Source organism: Loxodonta africana, chromosome 16, assembly GCF_030014295.1.
Source record: "Loxodonta africana isolate mLoxAfr1 chromosome 16, mLoxAfr1.hap2, whole genome shotgun sequence".
In the NCBI taxonomy this organism is placed as follows: Eukaryota; Metazoa; Chordata; class Mammalia; order Proboscidea; family Elephantidae; genus Loxodonta; species Loxodonta africana.
The window spans coordinates 45591601-45613192 of record NC_087357.1 but is presented as its reverse complement, the minus strand read 5'-3'; the positions used below and the strand labels follow the sequence as shown (position 1 = coordinate 45613192).

The 21592-nt window shown below is 41.6% G+C and overlaps 1 protein-coding gene across 1 annotated transcript; it reads left to right on the top strand.

Annotated features, from left to right (window-relative positions):
* Positions 1 to 6368: 6368 nt before the first annotated feature.
* IFIT3 (interferon induced protein with tetratricopeptide repeats 3) lies at positions 6369 to 20718 on the top strand. Its single transcript, XM_023546939.2, has 2 exons — positions 6369 to 6528; positions 15555 to 20718. Exons 1-2 carry the CDS (start codon positions 6524 to 6526, stop codon positions 17032 to 17034), a joined length of 1485 nt encoding a protein of 494 aa, XP_023402707.2. The 5' UTR covers positions 6369 to 6523; the 3' UTR covers positions 17035 to 20718.
* The last annotated feature ends 874 nt before the right edge of the window (positions 20719 to 21592 follow it).

Here is a 21592-nt window from a genome sequence, read left to right as displayed (position 1 = left end):
CTCTACATCGGGCCTTACTTCAGCTAATTTAGGTACAAGATAGAAAACTGGTGAGGAGATCACAGACAAGATACATTGGAAGCTGACGGAACCCAGTCACAAATGATTCTGCTTTTTCTCTTTGGTCCCCTGTAGGCTAACGCTGCAAAAGAGGGTGCTGAATAGGCAAATAAGACAGATCAACCCCAGGACCTTTGTTCATGCCTCACCTACTTTAGAAACAATGGGATCCAGTTTGTGCCATTTCTGAATTGGGTATAATTTAAAAACAAAAAATGACTTTCACCTGAACCTGGAAATTCCTCAGGCCCTTCTAGAGTCCTGGAGATTCCCCAAAAACATTTATACAAATAATCTAATGAAAAGTATTCAGAGAGCCTTTCCGCTACTTTTTTGGCATCCCGGATATCACAGAGACATGAGCCAACCTATGTTCTGCTTTTGATACACAGATGTTAAAAAGCAGAGGCATTGTGATAAAAAAATATTGTACACACATTTTCTTCTTTCCTGTTTCTAAAGTAAATTTACTAATGTGTCATCAAATCTTACACTAAAAAACTCAAACTTACATGTACATTTTTGTGCTGAGTGAAACGTTACATGCTATTATATAAGTTGACCTTGAAAACACATTTTAAAACTACACAGAATATTTTCTCAGTGTTCATTTAGAAAACCTAAAATTTAATAGAATATTTAAAATATGGAAAGCATTTTAAAATAATGAGTAAAGTAAGGCTTTTAGGTAATAGAAAATAGAGTCGATTTGTCTATGTATTAAAGAGGAATTCACATTTCCACCAGCAATGTATGCACAATACTGTTTCCATCATCTTCACCAATACTGAATGCTATCAGTCTTTAATTTTTGCCAATCTGATTCCCAAAGGATACATTTGGCCATATGAATAACAGGTAAATAAAGTTTTTGTGGCGAAGTGGTTAAGTGCTACAGCTGCTAGCCAAAGGCTCGGCAGTTTGAATCCACCAGGCGCTCCTTGGAAACTCTACGGGGCCGTTCTTCTCTGTCCTATAGGGTCGCTATGAGTCGGAATCGACTCGACGGCACTGGGTTAAAGTTTATGTGAATAAATTTTGTAGTTTATGTAAATAAACTCATATGACTGAAGCCCTTTCCACACTTTGGACCTTAGATCTCTACCTACCCCTACTTCTCTCTTTTCTTTCTCCTCTTTCTCTCCCTCGCCTTCTCCGTTTCCCTCTTCCTTTCCTTTTCATCCTCCCTTTGTATCTCTCTGCCTCCTGAGTTTCTTTCTTCAAGTCTGTAAGGAGCTTCTCTTTCTAAAGTTTGTTTTGCATCTCTGTGAACACAATGAAACATAGCCCTCCCAGGATACCTTATCTCTTTTCTTAAGTCAATAATTCAAGACAAACTTTCTAGAATCACTTTCTTCTGATTAAAAACTCCAGAGAAAGAATCTGACTGGCCTATTTACAGTAAAATTTCCATCCCTGACAGAAATTCTTGGGGAAAAGTTACTCAAAACAAAATCTACTCCCATCCCAGAAAACCTTCCCACAACAATAGAAGAGAAAAAAAAGTTTTACTATTGAATAAGCATTAAACCAGAATATAATGCATCATGGGTAATCCACTCAAGAGATTGCAGAGACAGAAGGGAATCCTAACCATATAGTTAAGTGGATAATACAACCCATTAAATCCATGTTTTCAAGATAATATTAATTTTCTAGTATCTTTTTTATGGCTAGATACTTCACATTATGTTAATCTCCTTCCAGGAAACTGGGAGGTAGGGATGTGATCTTTCTTGATAATTACATTTCAAAAGAAAGGATTCCCAACTCCTTGAGGAAACAACTTTGGTTTACATACTTTTTAAAGAGACAAAGACCTTATAATTAACAAGTTATCTAAAGTGAATTCTGAAAGAACAGGGGAGGAGGAGAGCCTCTGATTTTCAACTGGGAGAATTAAAACCTCTTATTTTCAATTTTGGAAACCCTGGTGGAGTAGTGGTTAAGTGCTATGGCTGCTCAGCAAGAGGTCGGCAGTTCAAATCCGCCAGGTGCTCCTTGGAAACTCTATGGGGGCAGTTCTATTCTGTCCTATAGGGTCGCTATGAGTCGGAATCAACTTGACGGCAGTGGGGGTTGGGTTTATTTTCAATTGGTATTTGTCCTTACAGAATCCAGTGTGACCAAAAGAATGAGGTCACATGCCAGATCCAGCAAAGGCTGTGAGCACTGGCTCTCTGAGGAAGGATGTGGACAGGTTTTCTAAATGAGGACACAGGAAGAGAGAGGAAATGATTGGCAGAGAAAGTAGCTTACTAGAACAGCGCTTCTCAAACTTTAATGTTTACACAATCACCTGGATTCAGTAGGTCTGGGGTGGGGCCTGAGATTCTGTATTTCTCACAAGCTCTCAGGTCAAACCTATGCCACTAGCCCATAAACTTGAATTGTTTAAGTGTATAGATCGACCTGCATCCAAGTCGGCCTGGTTCCATTTTTCAGCATATTTTTTGGTCAAGCATGACGATCATACCAGCACTTTATCTTTCCTACAGCCTTCTGCCTTGAGACAATTCATGTCCTAAGAGTCCAGGTCAAAAAACCTGTTATTACCTCAGGAATAAGCATTCTTAATGTGAAATGGTATAGCCACTTCAGAAAAAAGTTTGGCAGTTCCCCAAACAGTTAAACACAGAGTTACCATAGGATCCAGCAATTCCACTACTAAGTATATACCAAAGAGTAATGAAAACTTACATCGACAAAAAAACTCATATACGAATGTTTACAGCAGCATTCTTCATAATGCCCAAAAGGTAGATCCATCAACTGATGAATGGATAAATAAAATGTGGTACACCCATATAATGGAATATTGTTTGGCAATAAAAAGAAATGAAGTGTTCATACATGCTACAACATAGACGAACCTCGAAAACATTATGCTTGGCAAAAGAAACTAGACACAAAGGATCACACGTTGTGTAAGTCCACTTCTATGAAATGACCATAATAGGCAAATCTATAGATACAGAATGACTCTGTGTATTCCTTCCAACTTCTTTTGATGCTTCCTGCATCATTTAATATTTTCCCCATGGAATCCTTCACTGTTGCAACTTGAATACACGGAGTCATTATACCAAAAAGAATTAGTCAATGTTCAACCATTTCAAGAGGTGGCGTATGATCAGGAACCAATGGTACTGAAGGAAGAAGTCCAAGCTGCTCTGAAGGCATTGGCAAAAAACAAGGGTCCAGGAATTAATGGAATATCAAATGAGATGTTTCAACAAACAGATGAAGCGCTGGAGGTGCTCACTCGTCTATGTCAAGAAATACAGAAGACAGCTTCCTGGCCAAGTGACTGGAAGAGATCCATATTTGTGCCTATTCCCAAGAAAGGTGATCCAACCGAATGTGGAAATTATAGAAAAATATCATTAATATCACACGCAAGCAAAATTTCACTGAAGATCATTCAAAAACAGCTGCAGCAGTATATTGACAGAGAACTGCCAAAAATTCAGGCTGGTTTCAGAAGAGGACATGGAACCAGGGATATCATTGCTGATGTCAGATGGATCCTGACTGAAAGCAGAGAATACCAGAAGGATGTTTACCTGTGTTTTATTGACTATACAAAGGCATTCAACTGTGTGGATCCTAACAAATTATGGATAACGTTGTGAAGAATGGGAATTCCAGAGGACTTAGTTGTGCTTATGAGGAACCTTTACATTGATCAAGAGGCAGTTGTTCGGACAGAACAAGGGGATACTGATTGGTTTAAAGTCAGGAAAGGTGTGTGTCAGGGTTGTATTCTTTCACCATACCTATTCAATCTGTATGCTGAGCAAATAATCCAAGAAGCTGGACTATATGAAGAAGAACGGGGCATCAGGATTTGAGGAAGATTCATTAACAACCTGCATTATGCAGATGACACAACCTTGCTTGCTGAAAGTGAAGAGGACTTGAAGCACTTACTAATGAAGATCAAAGACCACAGCCTTCAGTAGGGATTGCACCTCAACATAAAGAAAACAAAAATCCTCACAACTGGACCAATGAGAAACATCATGATAAAAGGAGAAAAGATTGAAGTTGTCAAGGATTTCATTTGACTTGGATCCACAATCAACACCCATGGAAGCAGCAGTCAAGAAATCAAAAGATGCATTGCACTGGGTAAATCTGCTGCAAAGGACCTCTTCAAAGTGTTGAAGAGCAAAGACGTCACCTTGAAGACTAAGGTGCACCTGACCCAAGCCAAGGTATTTTCAATCGCATCATATGCATGTGAAAGCTGGACAATGAATAAGGAAGACCGAAGAAGAATTGACGGCTTTGAATTGTGGTGGTGGCAAAGAATATTGAATATACCATGGACTGCCATAAGAATGAACAAATCTGTCTTGAAAGAAGTACAGCCAGAATGCTCCTTAGAGGCAAGGATGGTGAGACTGCAGTTTACATACTTTGGACATGTTGTCAGGAGGATCAGTCCCTGGAGAAGGACATCATGCTTGGCAGAGTACAGGGTCAGCGGAAAAGAGGAGGACCCTAAACGAGATGGATCAACACAGTGGCTGCAACAATGAGCTCAAGCATAACAACAATTGTAAGGATGACTCAGGACCAGGCAGTGTTTCGTTGTGTTGTGCCTAGGGTTGCTATGAGTCGGAACCGACTCAACGGCACCTATCAACAACAACATAGATACAGAAACTAGATTCATACTTGTCTAGGGCTGGGGGGATGGGAAGAACTGGGAAGTGCTGGCTAATGGATGTGGGTTTGTTTCTGGGATAATGAGAATATTCTACAACCTGTGGTGATGGTTGCTCTACGCTGAATATATTGAAAGCCATTAAATTGTACACTTTAACTGGGTGAATTGTATGGTATATGAATTATGTCTCAATAAAGCAGTTTAAAAACGGAATAACTGGTCTTGTTCCAAATGTACACATATACAAGGAAGTTTTTCTTCCATCGCCTTCTATTTTTTACCTCTATGTTTGTTTTCATCATGTTGTGTCCCTTCCTATTACTGGCATTTTCAATATTGTCATTGCTTTTGCACTTAACAGATGTGCTGAAAATATTCTGTATTCTATTTTCTGAGTAGGGTTATGGATATGAAAATATCATGCCATCTGATTTTATATTTAAATATTTTTTTTTTATACCCAGTAACCAGGAGTCCCTGGGTGGCTCAATGGTTAAGTGTTTGGCTGCTAACCGAAAGGTCAGCAGTTTGAACTCACCTGGAGGTGCCTGAAAAGTAAGGCCTGGTGAAGAGCTTCCAAAAGGTGACAGCCTTGAAAAGCCTAGAATGCAGTTCTACTCTGCACACATGGGGTCACCTTGAATCAGAAATGACTTGAGGGCAACTAACAACAACTCAGTAACCATTCACTGGCTGGCAAGTTGCCACAAAATAAGATTCGGAATGCAGAAGAAAATTTGACTAAATCTATGTCTGTACATACGTCCAAGTTTGAAAGTATAAATTTCTTAGTAATGCACAATATTATTCAGACACCATTCACAACTGTTGCAAATACTGTGTTTTTTTTCTTGAGTTTCTCTAGAGTCAGGAATAAGAAGAAAACAAGAAAAGGGACAGTTGGTTCTACCGGAAAACCATTCTTTATTACGCAAGAATCTATTGCATTCAGACTGACTGAGAGGAAGAACGTGACCAGTTAGTTAACTGGCCCTTTTCTCTGACCTAAACACTTCTGGATGTTTTGGGTTTCAAATTCCACTGTGCCAGGATTAAGCCCCCTAAACATCTAACTCAGGGAAAACATCCCTCTATCTCACGCCTTCTTCCCTTAAAATGAAAGACTATTGAATCATGAACATTTGTGGGTTGTGAGGTTGTTAATTCTAGAGACAGGCACTACTTTGGCATGCAGGGAAGATCTGAGCAACGTAAGTTCTCAAAAGACAGAATTAAATGCAGAACTCCGGATGCAAACTATCTTTCACAAATAAATATACTGGACAAAGTTACTCTTTACAAAATATTTCTGCAAGTCTTTCACATCATGTGGTCCCAGAAACTCGTCCTGTACATGAGACTCTCCCAGAGACTTTATTAAAAATACAGCTTCCTAGCCCCTTCCTAGATTTACAGATTCCTAGGAGTTTTTTTTTTTTTTTTTTTTAGGAGTACTTTACCATTCTCTCAAACTGTGGTTTCAGAGTTATGTTTTTGAAGAAAGTGCTGTGGCTGAGTCATCACAGGTCTGAACCTTAAGCTTTCTTTTCTCCCTCAGCAAGAATCCTAGTAATTTTAAATCGGTTTCACTTTCCATTCCCATTTCTTTTTCACAAAGGCAATCACACAGAAACAGAGAGTAAGCACTAGCTGATGCATTCCCGCCCCTTCTGCCCTTTATATAGATCACTTCAGCATTTACTTAAGGCAGACCAGGAAGATTTCTGAAGAACAAATCCTCCCGTACCCCAGCTCTTCAGAACAGCGAAGAAGCAGATTGCCATCATGAGGTAAGTGAGATAAGAATGAATAGCCACTCTTGTTCTTGAATGCAAATAGTAAGCTGAGCTTCTTCCTGAGCAGGCAAGTCACTCAGTCATCCTCTGGCTTAAGAGATAAAACCCACTGCCATCTAGTCGATTCCGACTCATAGCGACCCTATAGGACAGAGAAGAACTGCCCCATAGAGTTTCCAAGGAGTGCCTGGTGGATTTGAACTGCCGACCTCTTGGTTAGCAGCCGTAGCACTTACCCACTATGCCACCAGGCTTATGGGATAATCACGCATTTATAAGTTTGGGCATTTTTTATTTCTGTGGCTTTTTCTGGTGTCTAGATTCAGGCTCCCTAAACTTCTAGAACTGTCCAGTGGGTGCAGCTGAGAGCTGGGATGCCCGGTGTGTTTAGAGCCACATTGGCCCAAATATGCTTCTTCAAAGCTGAACCTAAGGGAATTACTCTTTATGGGCTTTTGTTGTTGGTCTTGTTATTTATTTGAAGGGACTAAGTCAGAGGCTTTTTCCTTGTAATTTGAAAAGGAAGGATTTCTTTTCAGCAGATATTGTAGTGAAGACAGAATCAGTACTGCAAACCTAGCTCATGTTGAGGGAAATTCTGCTCTGAACCAGATCACTTCAAGGTGGGAAGCGGAAAAAAAGATTCTTATGGATGGGCATTTTCTATTTCTTATATGAAAGCAAAGCCAAAGCTCAAAGTTTATTGTGATTGCTATGGTGAAAGCTGTTAAGGAGCAGAAAATAATTTCTCCTCAAAAACATACCAACAGCTCTCATCTCTAGTGATGGAAAACCTGATTGAGGATTGCCCGGGGTCAGTAGCGGGTTGGGGCTTGACAAGGAAAGCATACAAGGGACTATTTTGGGGTCATGGAAACTGTCTATAGGGAGATAGTAGTAGTGGTTACATGGGTATTTACATGTGTAAAAGCTGTACACTTAAATTGAGTACATTTTATTGTATGTAAAGTATAACCTCAATAGACTTGATTTTTTAAAAATGCATATTGACCTGCTAGAGTTCTACCATTGGAGAGAGCGTCAGGAGAGGGAGAGCTGATAGAAAAAGATGCCCTTCCCATCAAATACTTATGGGGAGGGATTGAAGCATTGGATGCCTGAGGACCAAAAAACCAAACCAAACCAAACCAGTTGCCGTTGAGTCAGTTCTGACTAATGGCGGCACACTGCACACTGTTGGGTTTTCAAGGATGTAAACTTCTGGAAGCAGGTCACCAGCGCATTCTTCTGAGGTGCCTTGGGTGGGTTAGAGCCACCAACCTTTCTGTTAGTAGTCAAGTTTGCTTAATCATTTGTGCCACCCAGGGACTCCAGATGCATGGGGAGGGAGGATCCAGACGACCACTCAGTGAAGAGGGGTAAAGGAGGACTGGGTACCTTACCCTCAGCCACAAAACCCCTTGCTGTTGAGTCGATTCCAACTAATAGTGACTTTATAGGACATGTTAGAACTGCTCCACAGGGTTTCCACGGAGCGGATGGTGGATTTGGACTGCCGACCTTTCGGTTAGCAGCCAAACAACCACTGCACAACCAGGGCTCCAGCCCTCAGCCCCAACTGCTCCCAGATATTTTGCAAAGCAGTATTTGGGGACGGGATGGGTAAGGGGAATTCACAGCCGAGTGCCTCAGGTTACCTTTTTCTATATGAATTCCTAGTCATGAAGTGATGCTGATCACGTCTTCATGAGTGGGGTTGACCAGAAAGTCAGGCCCTACTCAGAATCTTGGTAGCCAGCCAGCCATGTGCTTGGGTGGCCTGTGCTTAGGTGTATTCAGGGCCCTCTCATCTGAGGACTGTGCTGGTCTGAAGCCCATATCAAGATGCCCCTGCTCCCAGATGCTCAGAGACATAGGCAGGTTGGGCTACTCCTCAGCAGGAGTGCTAAAAACTGTCAAAAGGGGAAATCACCTAGGAAACCGCCTAGCATCTGCAGGCTAATGGGTATCCTCCTCTGTCTGTACCCAGAAGAACTCTGTAGCTCCCTCCACACTCTCCCAGATTCATTTAAAATCATAAGACAAATGTGTTATGGATCATGGTGGTAACAGTTTCCATGTACTCAGTAGTGGGTGGTGCACACTGCTAAGTGCTTTCCATATATTATCTCAAGGCATATAAGGAAGTAAGAACTATTATTTCTAATAAAAAAAAATTAGTTGCCTCCTTTTCTAGATGAGCAAAATGGGGCTCAGAAGGCCAAATTTACTTGACCAAGAGGTCACATGACAAGCAAGTCAGAGGGGAGTCATTGACCCAGGAGTCTAACTCCAGTGGTCAGCATCTCCTGCCTCCATGTACAAAGGCCAGAAGGGGGAACTATCTTAATGCTTTTAATTATGCTCACTTTAGAGAGAGGGACAGGCATCACAAGGACAAGGCTCTCAGTCTCCTTAATCTGGAGAATGAGGACCACTCTTTGGTGACAACTCACTCCTTAGAGAACCTAGAGCCATACCTTTAAAAAGGTAAAAAGTGGCTCTCCCTATAATTTGGATGGAGGGAAAAAGGAAATTCATTCTGGGCCGTTTTCAGGGTGAGGAAATGAAGGCTCAGGGATGTGACTCCCAGAGCAGTCAAGGGGATAACCCAATTCCAGATGTCCTGTGGCTACTTTTCCTCCACTCCACTCTAGTCCTCAGCCTCATTTTCAGACTACATTATCTCCCACAATTAAATGGGAAAGCTGCTTTTCAAAGTATCTCTAGAACAGTGCTTCACAAAGTGTCCTACAAGGACTTCTGCAACAGAATTTCCCGGGTGCTTGTAAAAAAATTTTTTTTTTTTTGTAAAAATGCAGATTCCTGAACCAACCCCCAGGCTGACTGCCTCAGAATCTCTGGGAGTAGGACCCTATAATCCAGGTCCTCTTACAGTCAGTTGCTGAAAACAAAAATTAGTAACAGACATCTTACTTTGATTTTAAGGTCTTTCTTATCCATGAAAACAAATATTAATCATAAAAAGCCTGACCCGGACTGCAAAAGGCTGTCAGGAACTGCTCTACAGCAATGTAAATTTGTCTTATCCTGCTAGAAAAGGATGGTTGTCAGAACATTACCTCCTAGTTTAATTCTTAAAAAGTCTCATAGCTGCAGGTGTGTGGAGGGCCAAATTATTAGCCTCTAGGCCAGAAGGGGAAACCCTGGTGGCATGGTGGTTAAGAGCTAGGGCTGCTAACCAAAAGGTCGGCAGTTTGACTCTACCAGGCGCTCCTTGGAAACCCAATGGGGCTGTTCTAATTCTTAGTAAAGGGGGAAGGCAGGGTGCATCCAATCATGGTAAGATTACCCAATGGATAATCCTATATATTTCTCCTTCCCCTTCTCTTTATAAGCCTCATTTGTATCTAGCTTTTTCTGAAATCAAAATGGCCTGCTCTATACGCGTATGGTAAAGTCACTGTGAGTCGGAATTGACTCTATGGCAATGGGTATGTGCATACAGAGCCCTGGTAGGGCAGTGGTTAAGAGTCTGCCTGCAAACCAAAAAGTCAGTGGTTCAAATCCACCAGCCACTCCTTGGAAACTTCATGAGGCAGTACTATTCCGTCCTATAGGATCGCTATGGTTTGAAATCAAATCAACAGCAATAGGTTTTTATATGCATATAGAATAATTGCTCAGAATAAGCCTTATGTTCAAATTTCAGTGAGTTTTGATTATTTTTAATACACTCAAATCACAGTTTAGAATCAACCTAGAACCCTCTATGCAGTAGAGACTGAGCTCAGTGCTCCCATGTTCAGTTTGTTTAAATTTCCCGTCAGTAGGAATCTTGGCATTACATTAATTTCACTTAACTTTTCTCTTTTTTAAAAGCACAATCCTAAGGGTGGGCACCTTGGGTGGGAACTTCCTTTATATGGCCCTATATCATTCTCTTCAGCATTTGCTTTGTGATTAACAAACAGATTTCTGGAAATAAAATCAGCTTGGACTGCAGCTTCTCAGAGTTGCATAGTAACAACCTTCATGAGGTACATATTCCCTGCTTCTCTGATAGGAAGTACAGAATTTCTCACAAATCTTATTCTTGAATACACATTCTTAAATTATGCTGATTCAGATTAAACATGCTGTGTCAGAGTTATCCAGAAAAGCAGAACCAATAGGACGGATGGATAGAGAAGAGGAAAAGATTGGCTTATATGATTGTGTGGGCTGGCGAGTCTGAGATCTGTAAGGCAGACAGGCTAGAAACACACACAGGAGGTGATGTTGCAGAATTGAAAAAAAAAAAATTGTTCTTCTCTGGGAGCCTCAGTTTTTGCTCTTAAAGTCTTTCCACTGATTGGAAGAGGCCCATCCACATTATCAAGGATAATCTTTACTTAAAATCCACTGACTGTAGATGTTAACCACGTCCACAAAATGCCTTCATGCCAACACCTAGATTAAAAAATAGTGTTTGATTAAATAACTGGGTACTGCCTAGCCAAGTTGACACATAAAACACAAGCATCACACATGCATTTATGTCATTTGATCATCAACTTATTTTACCAATTCCTGCATTTTTTTCCCCTGTGGCTCTTTCTGATTTACACTCAGGCAGCCTAAAGACACTGTTATGAATAATCAAAACTCACCAAAATTTGAGAATGAGTTTTATTTTGAGCATTTATTCTATATGCATACACAAAGGCCATTTTGATTCCAGAAAAACCAAATGGTGTGAAGAAGCTAGGTACAATGGGGCTTATAAAGAGAAGAGGAGGGAAAAATATAGAAGATCAACCACTGGCTAATCTTAACATGATTGATTGAACCCTGCCTTCCACTTTTACTGAGATCAACTGAATTGAATTTGTTTATACTTATTAAAAACAAACAAACAAACCAAAACTCTTGCCATCGAGTAGATTCGGACTTATAGTGACAAATTGAATTTATGTATACCTAAAAATAGTATTTAGAGCAACTTTCAAAAACCCAGTTGCTGTCAAGTCAGCTCTGATTCATGGCAACCCCATGTGTCTCAGAGTAGAACTATGCTCCATAGGGTTTTCAATGGCTGATTTTTTGGAAGTAGATCACCAGGCCTTTCTTTCAAGGTGCCTCTGGGTGGACTCGAACCTCCAACCTTTCAGTTAGTAGTCGAGTGCATTCACCATTGATACCACCCAGGATCTCCATTCAAAAAACACATATGAGATAAATTTGTAAGTGAGGAAACTTTTGCAAAGGGAGTGTTTGCTTTTAAAAAGGCAATAATATTTTCACACATATCTTCTGTACTCTGGCTCTGGATTTCACGTTTTGTTTTATCCAGATCTTAAGACTACCAGTTCAATATATTTTGCTCTAAAACTCACTTCAAGGAGAGATCAGGTATCAAATAATATTGTTTTCACAAATTATCAACCTTAGGGAAGAGGTTTAAGAAAAATCAACAAAACTAAATTCAAATTTTCAATAATTTTTATAATTTCAAAGCCACATGCATAGGCTGGCTATCCTCCTGAATAAACTGTTCAAATTTACCATAAATTTCTTGGTATGGTCATCTCTGGCATTGGTAAACTGGTGGTATAGATACAATGCGCCCAAGAGTTCCCTTCGCAGGGTTCTTGTTCAAGTCCAGGAATATTGAATAACCCTTTCTGCTTTCTTAAGCAACTGGTGTCTCCTGAAGCTGATATATGACAGGGCTGGAATATGTTTCACCTTAAATGGAGAACCTCCAGCAATAAATATTTTAAATACAGATCTGGATTAAATGGGTCTGGGATGGGGCTGAGATGCTGCCTTTCTAACAGCCTCCCAGGTGATGTTGGTCCAAGGACCACACCTGGGGGAGCAAGGCTCTAAGAAGACTTCACTTTTTGGTAGCAATCTCCAATTGCTAGTTTTCCATCCCTAAAGTTCTACTTAAATAGGGAAGGCTCGCTTTATATGAACATCCTTCCCACCCTCTCCACCCTCCATTTTTAAATATTTAAAAATCTGTTAATATCCCTCTGGCTCATTGATACATCAAAAGCCAAAAAAAAAAAAAAAAGAGAGAGAGACTGTAAGAGCAAGGGTGAGATTGTTATCAAACCCACAAGGTGGTTTATGGTTTTGTTAAGGAGAAATTGTCCAAGGAAACTTGTCATTCTGTAGGTCTACTGTGAAGTTGGTTGGATGCTCTCCATCAGTCCTTAGAGTGCTCAGCTATTATCTTCAGACATCTATAAAAACCTGCAAATCAATTCTACACCTATTGATCTGAAACCCATCTCTTCCTTCCTCTCTCTAAACCTCCTAATTTGGCCATCACCAAAGTTAACGTATGTTCCAAGGTTTTTATAATGCTTTATATGCATAATAGTTATAAACAGATTTGTACAGTGTTCATCTTTATAACTTACTCTTAATATTTATTTTTTAATAATTGCAAATTCAAGTTTTGACAGAAGGTGCTTCATCCAGGACAGCTGGAAGCCCCAAGTAAAGGCAAATTGGATGACCCTAGAATGGAGAGGGAAGGCACTGGTACCTTAGGGCTCTAGCCAAGGACCAAGAAGTGGAAAAAGACTGCCAAGAAAAAAGGCATGCACATAAAGTGCATATCTGGACATAGGAGGCATCTTCCCCTTGCTCCTTCCCATTGCCTTGGGTTGAGTCTGCATTTTTTACTATGCAGCATTTCACATGCAACCATATTGGACCAGAAATGGTTTAGATGAGCATTGCCAGAGACAGAGACAAGAGCAGATCAGACCATTCCTGGCAACAGTGTGTGGGCCAGCATTAGTCTGTGGGAAAATGTTTGCTCTTCCATAGCAAATTGCAAATAAAGTCTGTCAAAGAAGAAAATCTCTGTTAGGAGTGAAAAAATGGTGTTTTATTGTGCAATAATACAACTCAAGCTGGGCAGCACTAAATAAAAATACGAAGCTCTCTATACCCAGAGGTTTTTATGCACAGAGAACAAAGGAAAGGTAAGGGCTTAGATAAGATCAGCTTCAGCTTTTGAGTCCTTTGAAATCTAATGGTCAGCCACTTGGCTAGGAGGGAGTGAGTTAGCACCTACCTAGGAGAATGTCGGGGAGGATAGCCAGTTAGGTTATACATGATTGGAGTCATAAACACATTCTTCCTAGGAACAAATTGTTTACATCCTGACCTTTTGCTTCCTGGGAATGCTTGTCTTATGTCATTCTTAGGTCCTGAGCTAAGTGCCTCCATTTTCGAAACTTTCTGTGTATAAGTCAATGGCTCCTCACAGAGCTAAATGTACTCAATTTAGTGGACTTCCCTTTATTTTGAGATTACATCTTTCTTACTTCTTCAGTTATAACAAAAAGCCTTTCTTTCTCTCTCTTTTTCTATCCTTTAAATTTGAGGTTGGTAAACAGGTGGTTGGTGTCTTTTTAAATGGATTTTTCTTCCCATGTCATTGTACTGCCAAATAAGTTGACAACTCTATTTGGTTCATAACTTTTTTTAATGAAATTATGCTAGTCTGTGAAATCTAAAAATATGGAAAATACCAGGTTTGATGATTTCTGGAGCTACTTCCCAATATTATGGTGCCAGAATTCTATTGTTAAGAAAGATGGAACACAAAAACACAAATCAATAAAACACATCCCAAGCCCTAGGCATATTTAGATGTGAGAACACACTTTTAGAACTGAAGTTACTTATTTAACTAAATAAAGCAAGTGACCTCCCTTGGTATCTCCTAACTACAAAACACAAATTTGTCTTTTTTGTTTGTTTCTTGAAATAAATTCATTCATTCTGGGGATCTGTCCTGGCATGGTCGGGGACTGTTTCAATCAGACTTAAGCCAAGGCTTCAGGGGTCTGTGTGTGACTACAGGGAAGTGATGGAAAACATGAAGGAAAAGGATGAAATCATATAACATGTTGGCAAATATCCCTGTGCTTTCATGTCTTTACATGGCTCCTTCTAGCCAGAAGGATCTCCTGTGGGGGCAGGGAAGGCTGGGATAAACTTTATTTTTCTTAGTATCTCTAACAACTAAGAAAGTGACACAGACAGGGTGCCCAGTAAAAGGTCAGTGGGTGGCTAAATAAACCTACCCAGAATGGGTGGGACTGAGGCATGACCAGAGAGATCCTGCTCTACCCCTGTCATGAGGAGGGGGTCGCTATCGACTACTTCAAACGATTTTTGTCTTTCCACAGTGTCTTTATTAATTATTAAGCACACAGGTTCTTGGCTACCCTAGACACCAGAGGCCTCAGTCACCAAAAGGGTAAGAGAGAGAAAGAGAGAAAGCAAGCTTACGGCAAACAAACTCCAAAGTCCAAGGTCTAAGGTCCAAAGTCCAAAGTTCAGACACCTCTGTCACTCTTGACCACATTGTCTCATTGGGCTCAGGAGCACTATACCAGGCCTCTATGTCAGCAAGACTTTTGTCAAGCTAGGGTCCTGGAGGGATAGACTTCCCTTCAGACTGAGTGGAGACTGGGGTGGCTTAAAGGCCAATCGCCCTTACTTCCAAACTCAGCTGGCTCTGGGGCCCCGGTCGATCAACCTCTCTCACAGAGAGTCCTCTGGCAGGTGAGGGGTCTCACACCGCCTCTCCACTGTCCAAAAGAGGGTGGCTCTGATGTGCTCCAAGCAAAGTTGAGTCTTAGTGTCTCTTCTTCTATACACGTTGAGGCTCTCTGAGCCTTTTTGGTTGGTGTTGAAAAGTCCTTGTTTGTGACTTGGTTGGTCCCGGTTCTTCTGTTGATAAAGTTGTTTTTCTCGTCTAGGTTACATCATCTTTTTTATCTTCTTTCTTCACATGTCGTTTACTTTTTCATTTGCTTTCAGCTAACCTGCTCTCCACACTCCTCCTCTCATTCATCATACCCCATCTCTTACATATCTGCGTTCACAGATGTGCTTTGTGGGTTTCTGCACAGACCATAGCTCTATAAAGATAAGTTTAGAAAGTGAAAGGAAAGTGCCTCCTTGTCTGCCTAAGAAGACATAGGGGTGTAATGATTGGCAGATATACATCAGAGTAACCATCTTTATTTTCTCCCCAGTGAGATCACCAAGAACTCCCTGGAGAAAATCCTTCCTCAGCTGAAATGCCATTTCACGTGGAACTTATTCAATGAAGAAAGTGTCTCATATGATCTAGAAGATGGAGTGTGTAACCAGATTGAATTTTTAAACACTGAGTTCAAAGCTACAATGTACAATTTGTTGGCCTACATCAAACACCTGGACAGTCAAAATGAGGCAGCCCTGAAATGCTTACAGCAAGCTGAAGAGTTAATCCAGCAAGAGCACGCTGACCAAGCAGAAATCAGAAGTCTGGTCACCTGGGGAAACTACGCCTGGCTCTACTATCACATGGGCAGGTTCTTGGAAGCACAAGAATATGTAGACAAGGTGAAACAAGCTTGTGAGAAGTTTTCAAATCCTTACAGTATTGAGTGTCCTGAGCTTGATGGTGAAGAAGGGTGGACGAGGTTAAAGTGTGGAGGAAAGCATAATGAAAGGGCAAAGGTATGTTTTGAGAAGGCTCTAGAAGAGAAACCCAACAACCCAGAATTTGCCTCTGGACTGGCAATTGCTATGTACTATCTAGATGAAAAACCACAGAAGCACTCCTCTGTTGATACTCTGAAGCAGGCCATTGAGCTGAGTCCTGCCAGCCATTATATTAAAGTTCTCTTGGCCCTGAAACTGCAGATGATGAACAGAGAAGCTGAAGGGGAGCCATTGGTTGAAGAGGTCCTGGAGAAAGCTCCTTCCCAAACAGATGTCCTTCGTACAGCAGGCAAATTTTACAAAAGAAAGGGAGACATAGACAAAGCTATTGAGCTGTTTCTAAGGGCACTGGAATCCATGCCAAACAATGGTCACCTCTATCACCAGATTGGAACCTGTTACAGGAAAAAAATCAATCAAATGCAGAATACAGAATACGTCACTAATGGGAATAGAGAAAAGATTGAAGAACTAACGGAATATGCTATCAACTATTTCAAGAAAGCTCTTGAAAACAAAATAAGTCACCCTTTTGCATATACCAATCTCGCTGAACTCCTGGCACGAAGAGGTCAGTACAGAGAAGCAGAAGAATGTTACCAGACAGCATGCAGTAAGGAGTTCCCCGATGCTGAGAAGCAGCAGCTTCGTCAGTGGTATGGCAGCTTCCAGAAATATTATATGAAGTCTGATGATACTGCTGTCCAACATTACTTGGAGGGTTTGCAGATAAGCAAAACATTAGCAGAGAAGGAAAAAATGAAATGCCAAATACAGAACACAGCTGAAAATCAGCTTTCACGAAATGCACCAAATTATTGGTATCACCAAGGATTAATTCACAAAGAGAATGGAGACGTGCAGCAAGCAGTGGAATGCTATGAGAAAGAGCTGGGCCGCCTACTAAGGAATACCCCTTCAGGCATAGGCCGCTTGTTCCTGCCTGCATCGGAGCCTGAGAAAGGCAGTGAGGAGATGGGCCAGGGTGCAAACAGCCCCACTCCCAGAGAGCCCCCCAGCCCCTGAGCTGAGACAAAGAGGAGGAAAAAGAACAGAGTGTCCATGACAGGGAGAGGAGTGGAAAGGAATGGGTCCCAACCTGGGGTTGTTGAGGAGAATGGTCTTCCTTGTTGCTTTAAGATATACTTCTAGAGAGTTGTTTTCTCATGTTCTGTCTCTCTGTATATATCAGCCACACAGTTATCCAGTCAGCAGGTCTTGTAACTACTTGTAGAAATAGTGCATGAGGCCTACATGATGCTGATTAGTTCTCAATTTGTACTCAGGTCACCAGATAACCCCCACTTCTGCCCTTCTTGTCAAAGGTCATAAATGGTGGTTGTCTACCAACAGAATCTTCGATTGCACTCCCTTCATCCAATTTCCATCCAGCCCTCTGGGCCTCCTGGCAGACTAGTTTCTGACTAACCCTGGAAGAGTCTTATGTCTTGCTCCTGGCTTTAACCATAGTGTTTATTTGTATTCCTGACAGTAATACTATAGTAAATATGTATTCTGGATAGTAATGCTACAATAAATTTAATTTTTTTTTTTTAACTCTGAATAGAGGTGATTGCATAATTTGTGGGTATGTGTAATTAAGACGGAAGCCCTGGTGGTGTAGTAGTTAAGTACTACGGCTGCTAACCAAAGGGTTGGCAGTTAGAATCAGCCAGGTGCTCCTTGGAAACTCTATGGGGCACTTCTACTCTGTCCTATAGGGTTGCTATGAGTCGGAATCGACTCGAGGGCACTGGGTTTGGTTGGTTTTGGTTATTAAGGCAGAAATATTAATTCCCAAAGTTTCTCCTACTACAGCCATACCATGCTATTCTCAACACGGCAATTTTAGCTCCACAAGTGTTTGCACTGTGCAGCCAAGCCGTGCACAGAGAGTCCTGTTTTCCAAGGTCTTTTCAACCTCAACTGAACGACTTCAAGGCCTGTACTCATATGCCTTTCTAGTACGTGACTTGATTGTCTGGGTGCAGAGGCAAAATATACATCTCTAAGACGTCAGATCCCAGAAAAGACAAATAGTGGCATTCGCATTTGGTTTCTGAATGGTGAGCCAGAAATTTGACTCTTTCCTCATGCAGTGAGGGGGTCCTGGAAGGCTGCTTAATGAGCTGCAAACTTGGTGAAGGGTGCCTGCCAAGTTATCTGCCGGCTCCAGCAAGGTTGGGGGAGCCACCAGATGCCCAGCAGTGAATTCCAGATTTCTGGCCAGCCTAACAGAAAAAACAGAAATTTATTTTCTCACAGCCTAAGAGGCTAGAAGTCCAAATTCCGGGTGTCAGCTCTACAGGAAGGCTTTCTTTCTAAGATCTGGAGGAAGGTCCTTATCTCCTTTCAATATCTGTGGGCCCAGCATTCCTTAGAGATGTACATGTGTCCTGGCATCAATCTTCTCCAGGGTCTAGGAGGTTCTCAGCACAGGGACTCCGGGTCCAAAGGACATGCTCCATTCCCAGCTCTTCTTGGTGGTAATCAGATCCCGTTCTCTCTCCTTTTGTCTCTTGAAAGATGAAAGGCGATGCAGGCTACACTCCAGGGAAACTCCCTTTAGGATGGATCAGGGCTGTGACCAGAGTTAGGGTGTTACATCCTACCCTAATCCTCTTTGATATAATCTTGCCTTACTTTACCACAGGCAGAGATCAGAATTTACAACACAATTACATCACATCACAAAATGGAGAACAACCATACAATGCTAGGGATCATGGCCTAGCTAAGTTGACTCATATTTTGAAGGGACACAATTTAATCTATGATATTATGGAAACCAATATTAAGAGCCTGGCTAAGGGAGGTGAGAGGGGAAATCATGGGGGAGGGGTCATCTCCCGCCCCCAAAAGCGACTGCAACTCTGAGGTAGATGAAGAATTGCCTATCTTTATGCAAATACACACAATCAAGGAGGCAAAGATTTTTAATACTAGCGGTGATGGGGTGAATGGCAGCTTCCTACACAGCTGCCCCATCAGGGATGCCTGGTCCACATTCCCAGGAAATACATACAGCTGGCTATGGAAGCATTATGGGTACAATTCAACCCTGTTCCTCCATACTGAGTCCTATTCATCCTCCAGATGGTGTTCAGGCTGCACAGAAGATGCAATTCACTGAGTTGGCCTACATACCTAAACTGTGGTTTATTTTGCTGACTAGGCATTAAGAAAAAAAAATGCCTCTGTACCTACAATCTACCTTTGCATGAGTGAACATCCCTAACTTGCACCTCCAGGAGTGTAGCCCTATCTCACACAGTTCTGCCTCTGGAGATTCAGAGGGGAATCACAGAAATTACTGGTTTTCCCAGTCACCTGATCCTTATTACTACCTGAGACTATACTCAGCCTTACCGAGTTTGTAACCTGGTGGGGATTTAGAGCTCCCATACAGCAGCCACTTTACATCTACCCAGGCTACCAGCAGTGTCCATAAGGCAGGCTTAACTGGTGATGACATGGTATCTCCTAGCAGATGCCAGGCCTATCTACAGAGGAGACAATTGTGGGAATGGAGGCTAATCCTCACAGGCCTCCTCCCCTCTAGTATATCAACTCCAGGGAGGCAGCTCCAGCTGCTTGGATCACAGCTGTATGTCCATCCTGCAGAACGGTGCCAGAACAGACTACCCACCAACCCAGTGCCGTCGAGTCGAGGAACAGACTAGGCTATCAAAAAATTTGATGAATAAGGGAACACACTGTCTGCACTCCAAGACTATGAGTCTGTCCTTACCCACAGCTCAGGGAACACCTCTAAGACAATTTCTCTGAATCCCAAGAGACAGTACTGGAAAGATAAAATGTTAAGCGTTGTCTTAGTTATTTAATGCTGTTATAACAGAAATGGAAACCCTGGTGACATCGTGGTTAAGTACTGCAGCTGATAGGCAAAAGGTCAGCAGATCAAATCCACCAGGCGCTCCTTGGAAACTCTATGGGGCAGTTCTACTCTGTCCTACAGGGTTGCTATGAGTCGGAATCGACTCAACGGCAACAGGTACGGGTATAACAGAAATACCACAAGTGGATGGCTTTAACAAACAGGAATTAATTTTCTCACAGTTTAGCAGACTAGAAGCTCGAATTCAGGGTGCCAACTCTAGGGGAAAGCTTTCTCCCTCTGTCAGCTCAGGAGAAGGTACTTACCTCTTTTCAACACCTGTGGTCCTGGCATTCCTTGTTGATTTACATATATCTTGGCATTAATTTTCCTCTGGGTCTAGGAGATTCTTGGAGTGGGGACCCTGGGGCTCAGGGACACACTCTGCTCCTCGCTCCTCTTTCTTAGGGTAGTCAGGTTTCTCTCCTCTCTGCTTGCTTCTCTCTTTTATATCTCAAACGAGATTGACTGAAAATACAACCCAATTCTGTAGATTGTGTCCTGCCTCATTAACGTAACTGCCTCTAATTCTTCCTCATTAACATCACAGAGGTTAGAATTTACAACACATACGATAATTACATCAGACCACAAAATGGAAGACAATCACACAATACTGGGAATCATAGCCTAGCCAGGATGACACATATTTTGGGAGGACACAGTTCAATCCATGATAAGTATGCACAGCTACAAAACAGTTGCAGGTGTTTGTATTGGCCTCTGAGCTAAGTTCCACAGTTTGTGCTAAGCCCATTGCAAGCATCTAAAACCAGTGGAGTAGGTATGAGCCTCACAAAGGTTTAGTAACTTGCCCAAGACCACACAGTTAGAAAGGAATATAGCTGGAGCTTGAATTCATATCTGTATGAAACCAGAGCCTCCTCGCTCCCCTGTATTCCTGTATATTCTAATGTGGTAGCTCCTGATTCTATAGGCCCAAGCCAGAGGCAAGAAGCTCTATCTTAAAAGCAGCTCCAGCTTCTGACTTGAATTCTACCAGGTTCCTTCTTTATCACTTACTCCACTTACTCCAAATTCCTCCTTCGCAGCATTGACTCTTGTGTGTGGTACCTGACCATCTGGCTCTCCATTTTCCTCCTCCTTCCCACTGTGTTCTGTAATGTGGTGTCAGATTTTTAAATTAGTCCTTTTCTAGCAAATCCACAGGACCCTGACAATAGTAATGCTCCCCCATGCTACATGTAAATAACTCCAGAATTATGTCCATCCAGGCCTGCAAGAGCCCTTCCAAAACCACCAGCATCTGACACAGTAAGCTCTATTTTGTTCAGGTGAAAGTCAGGCCTGGGAAACAAGAGTCTCAAACTCTTGGTTAATGGTCTCCTTGGGCATTAAGCTTTTCTTCTGCAGTCTATTGTTCACCCATAAATATAATATCTACTCACAAGGATATACACAGAAAAGTAAAAGTATGTAAATAAGATTATCATTTGGATATTTTCCCTTTAAATTACTTTTCCCTTAGACTAGGAATTAATGACTTTTGAAATACTCTGAGGTGATTCCTCAACTAGCTTAATATCTAGAAACTTTTTTGTCCCCAGATCTGTTAGTGACAGAAGCATTAAGCCTTAAGTGCGTTCCTCTGTTTGAATTTAGTATTTAGAACCCACATCAAGGATCCACATGCGGCAGCCTCCTCTCATTCACAGACATAATAAA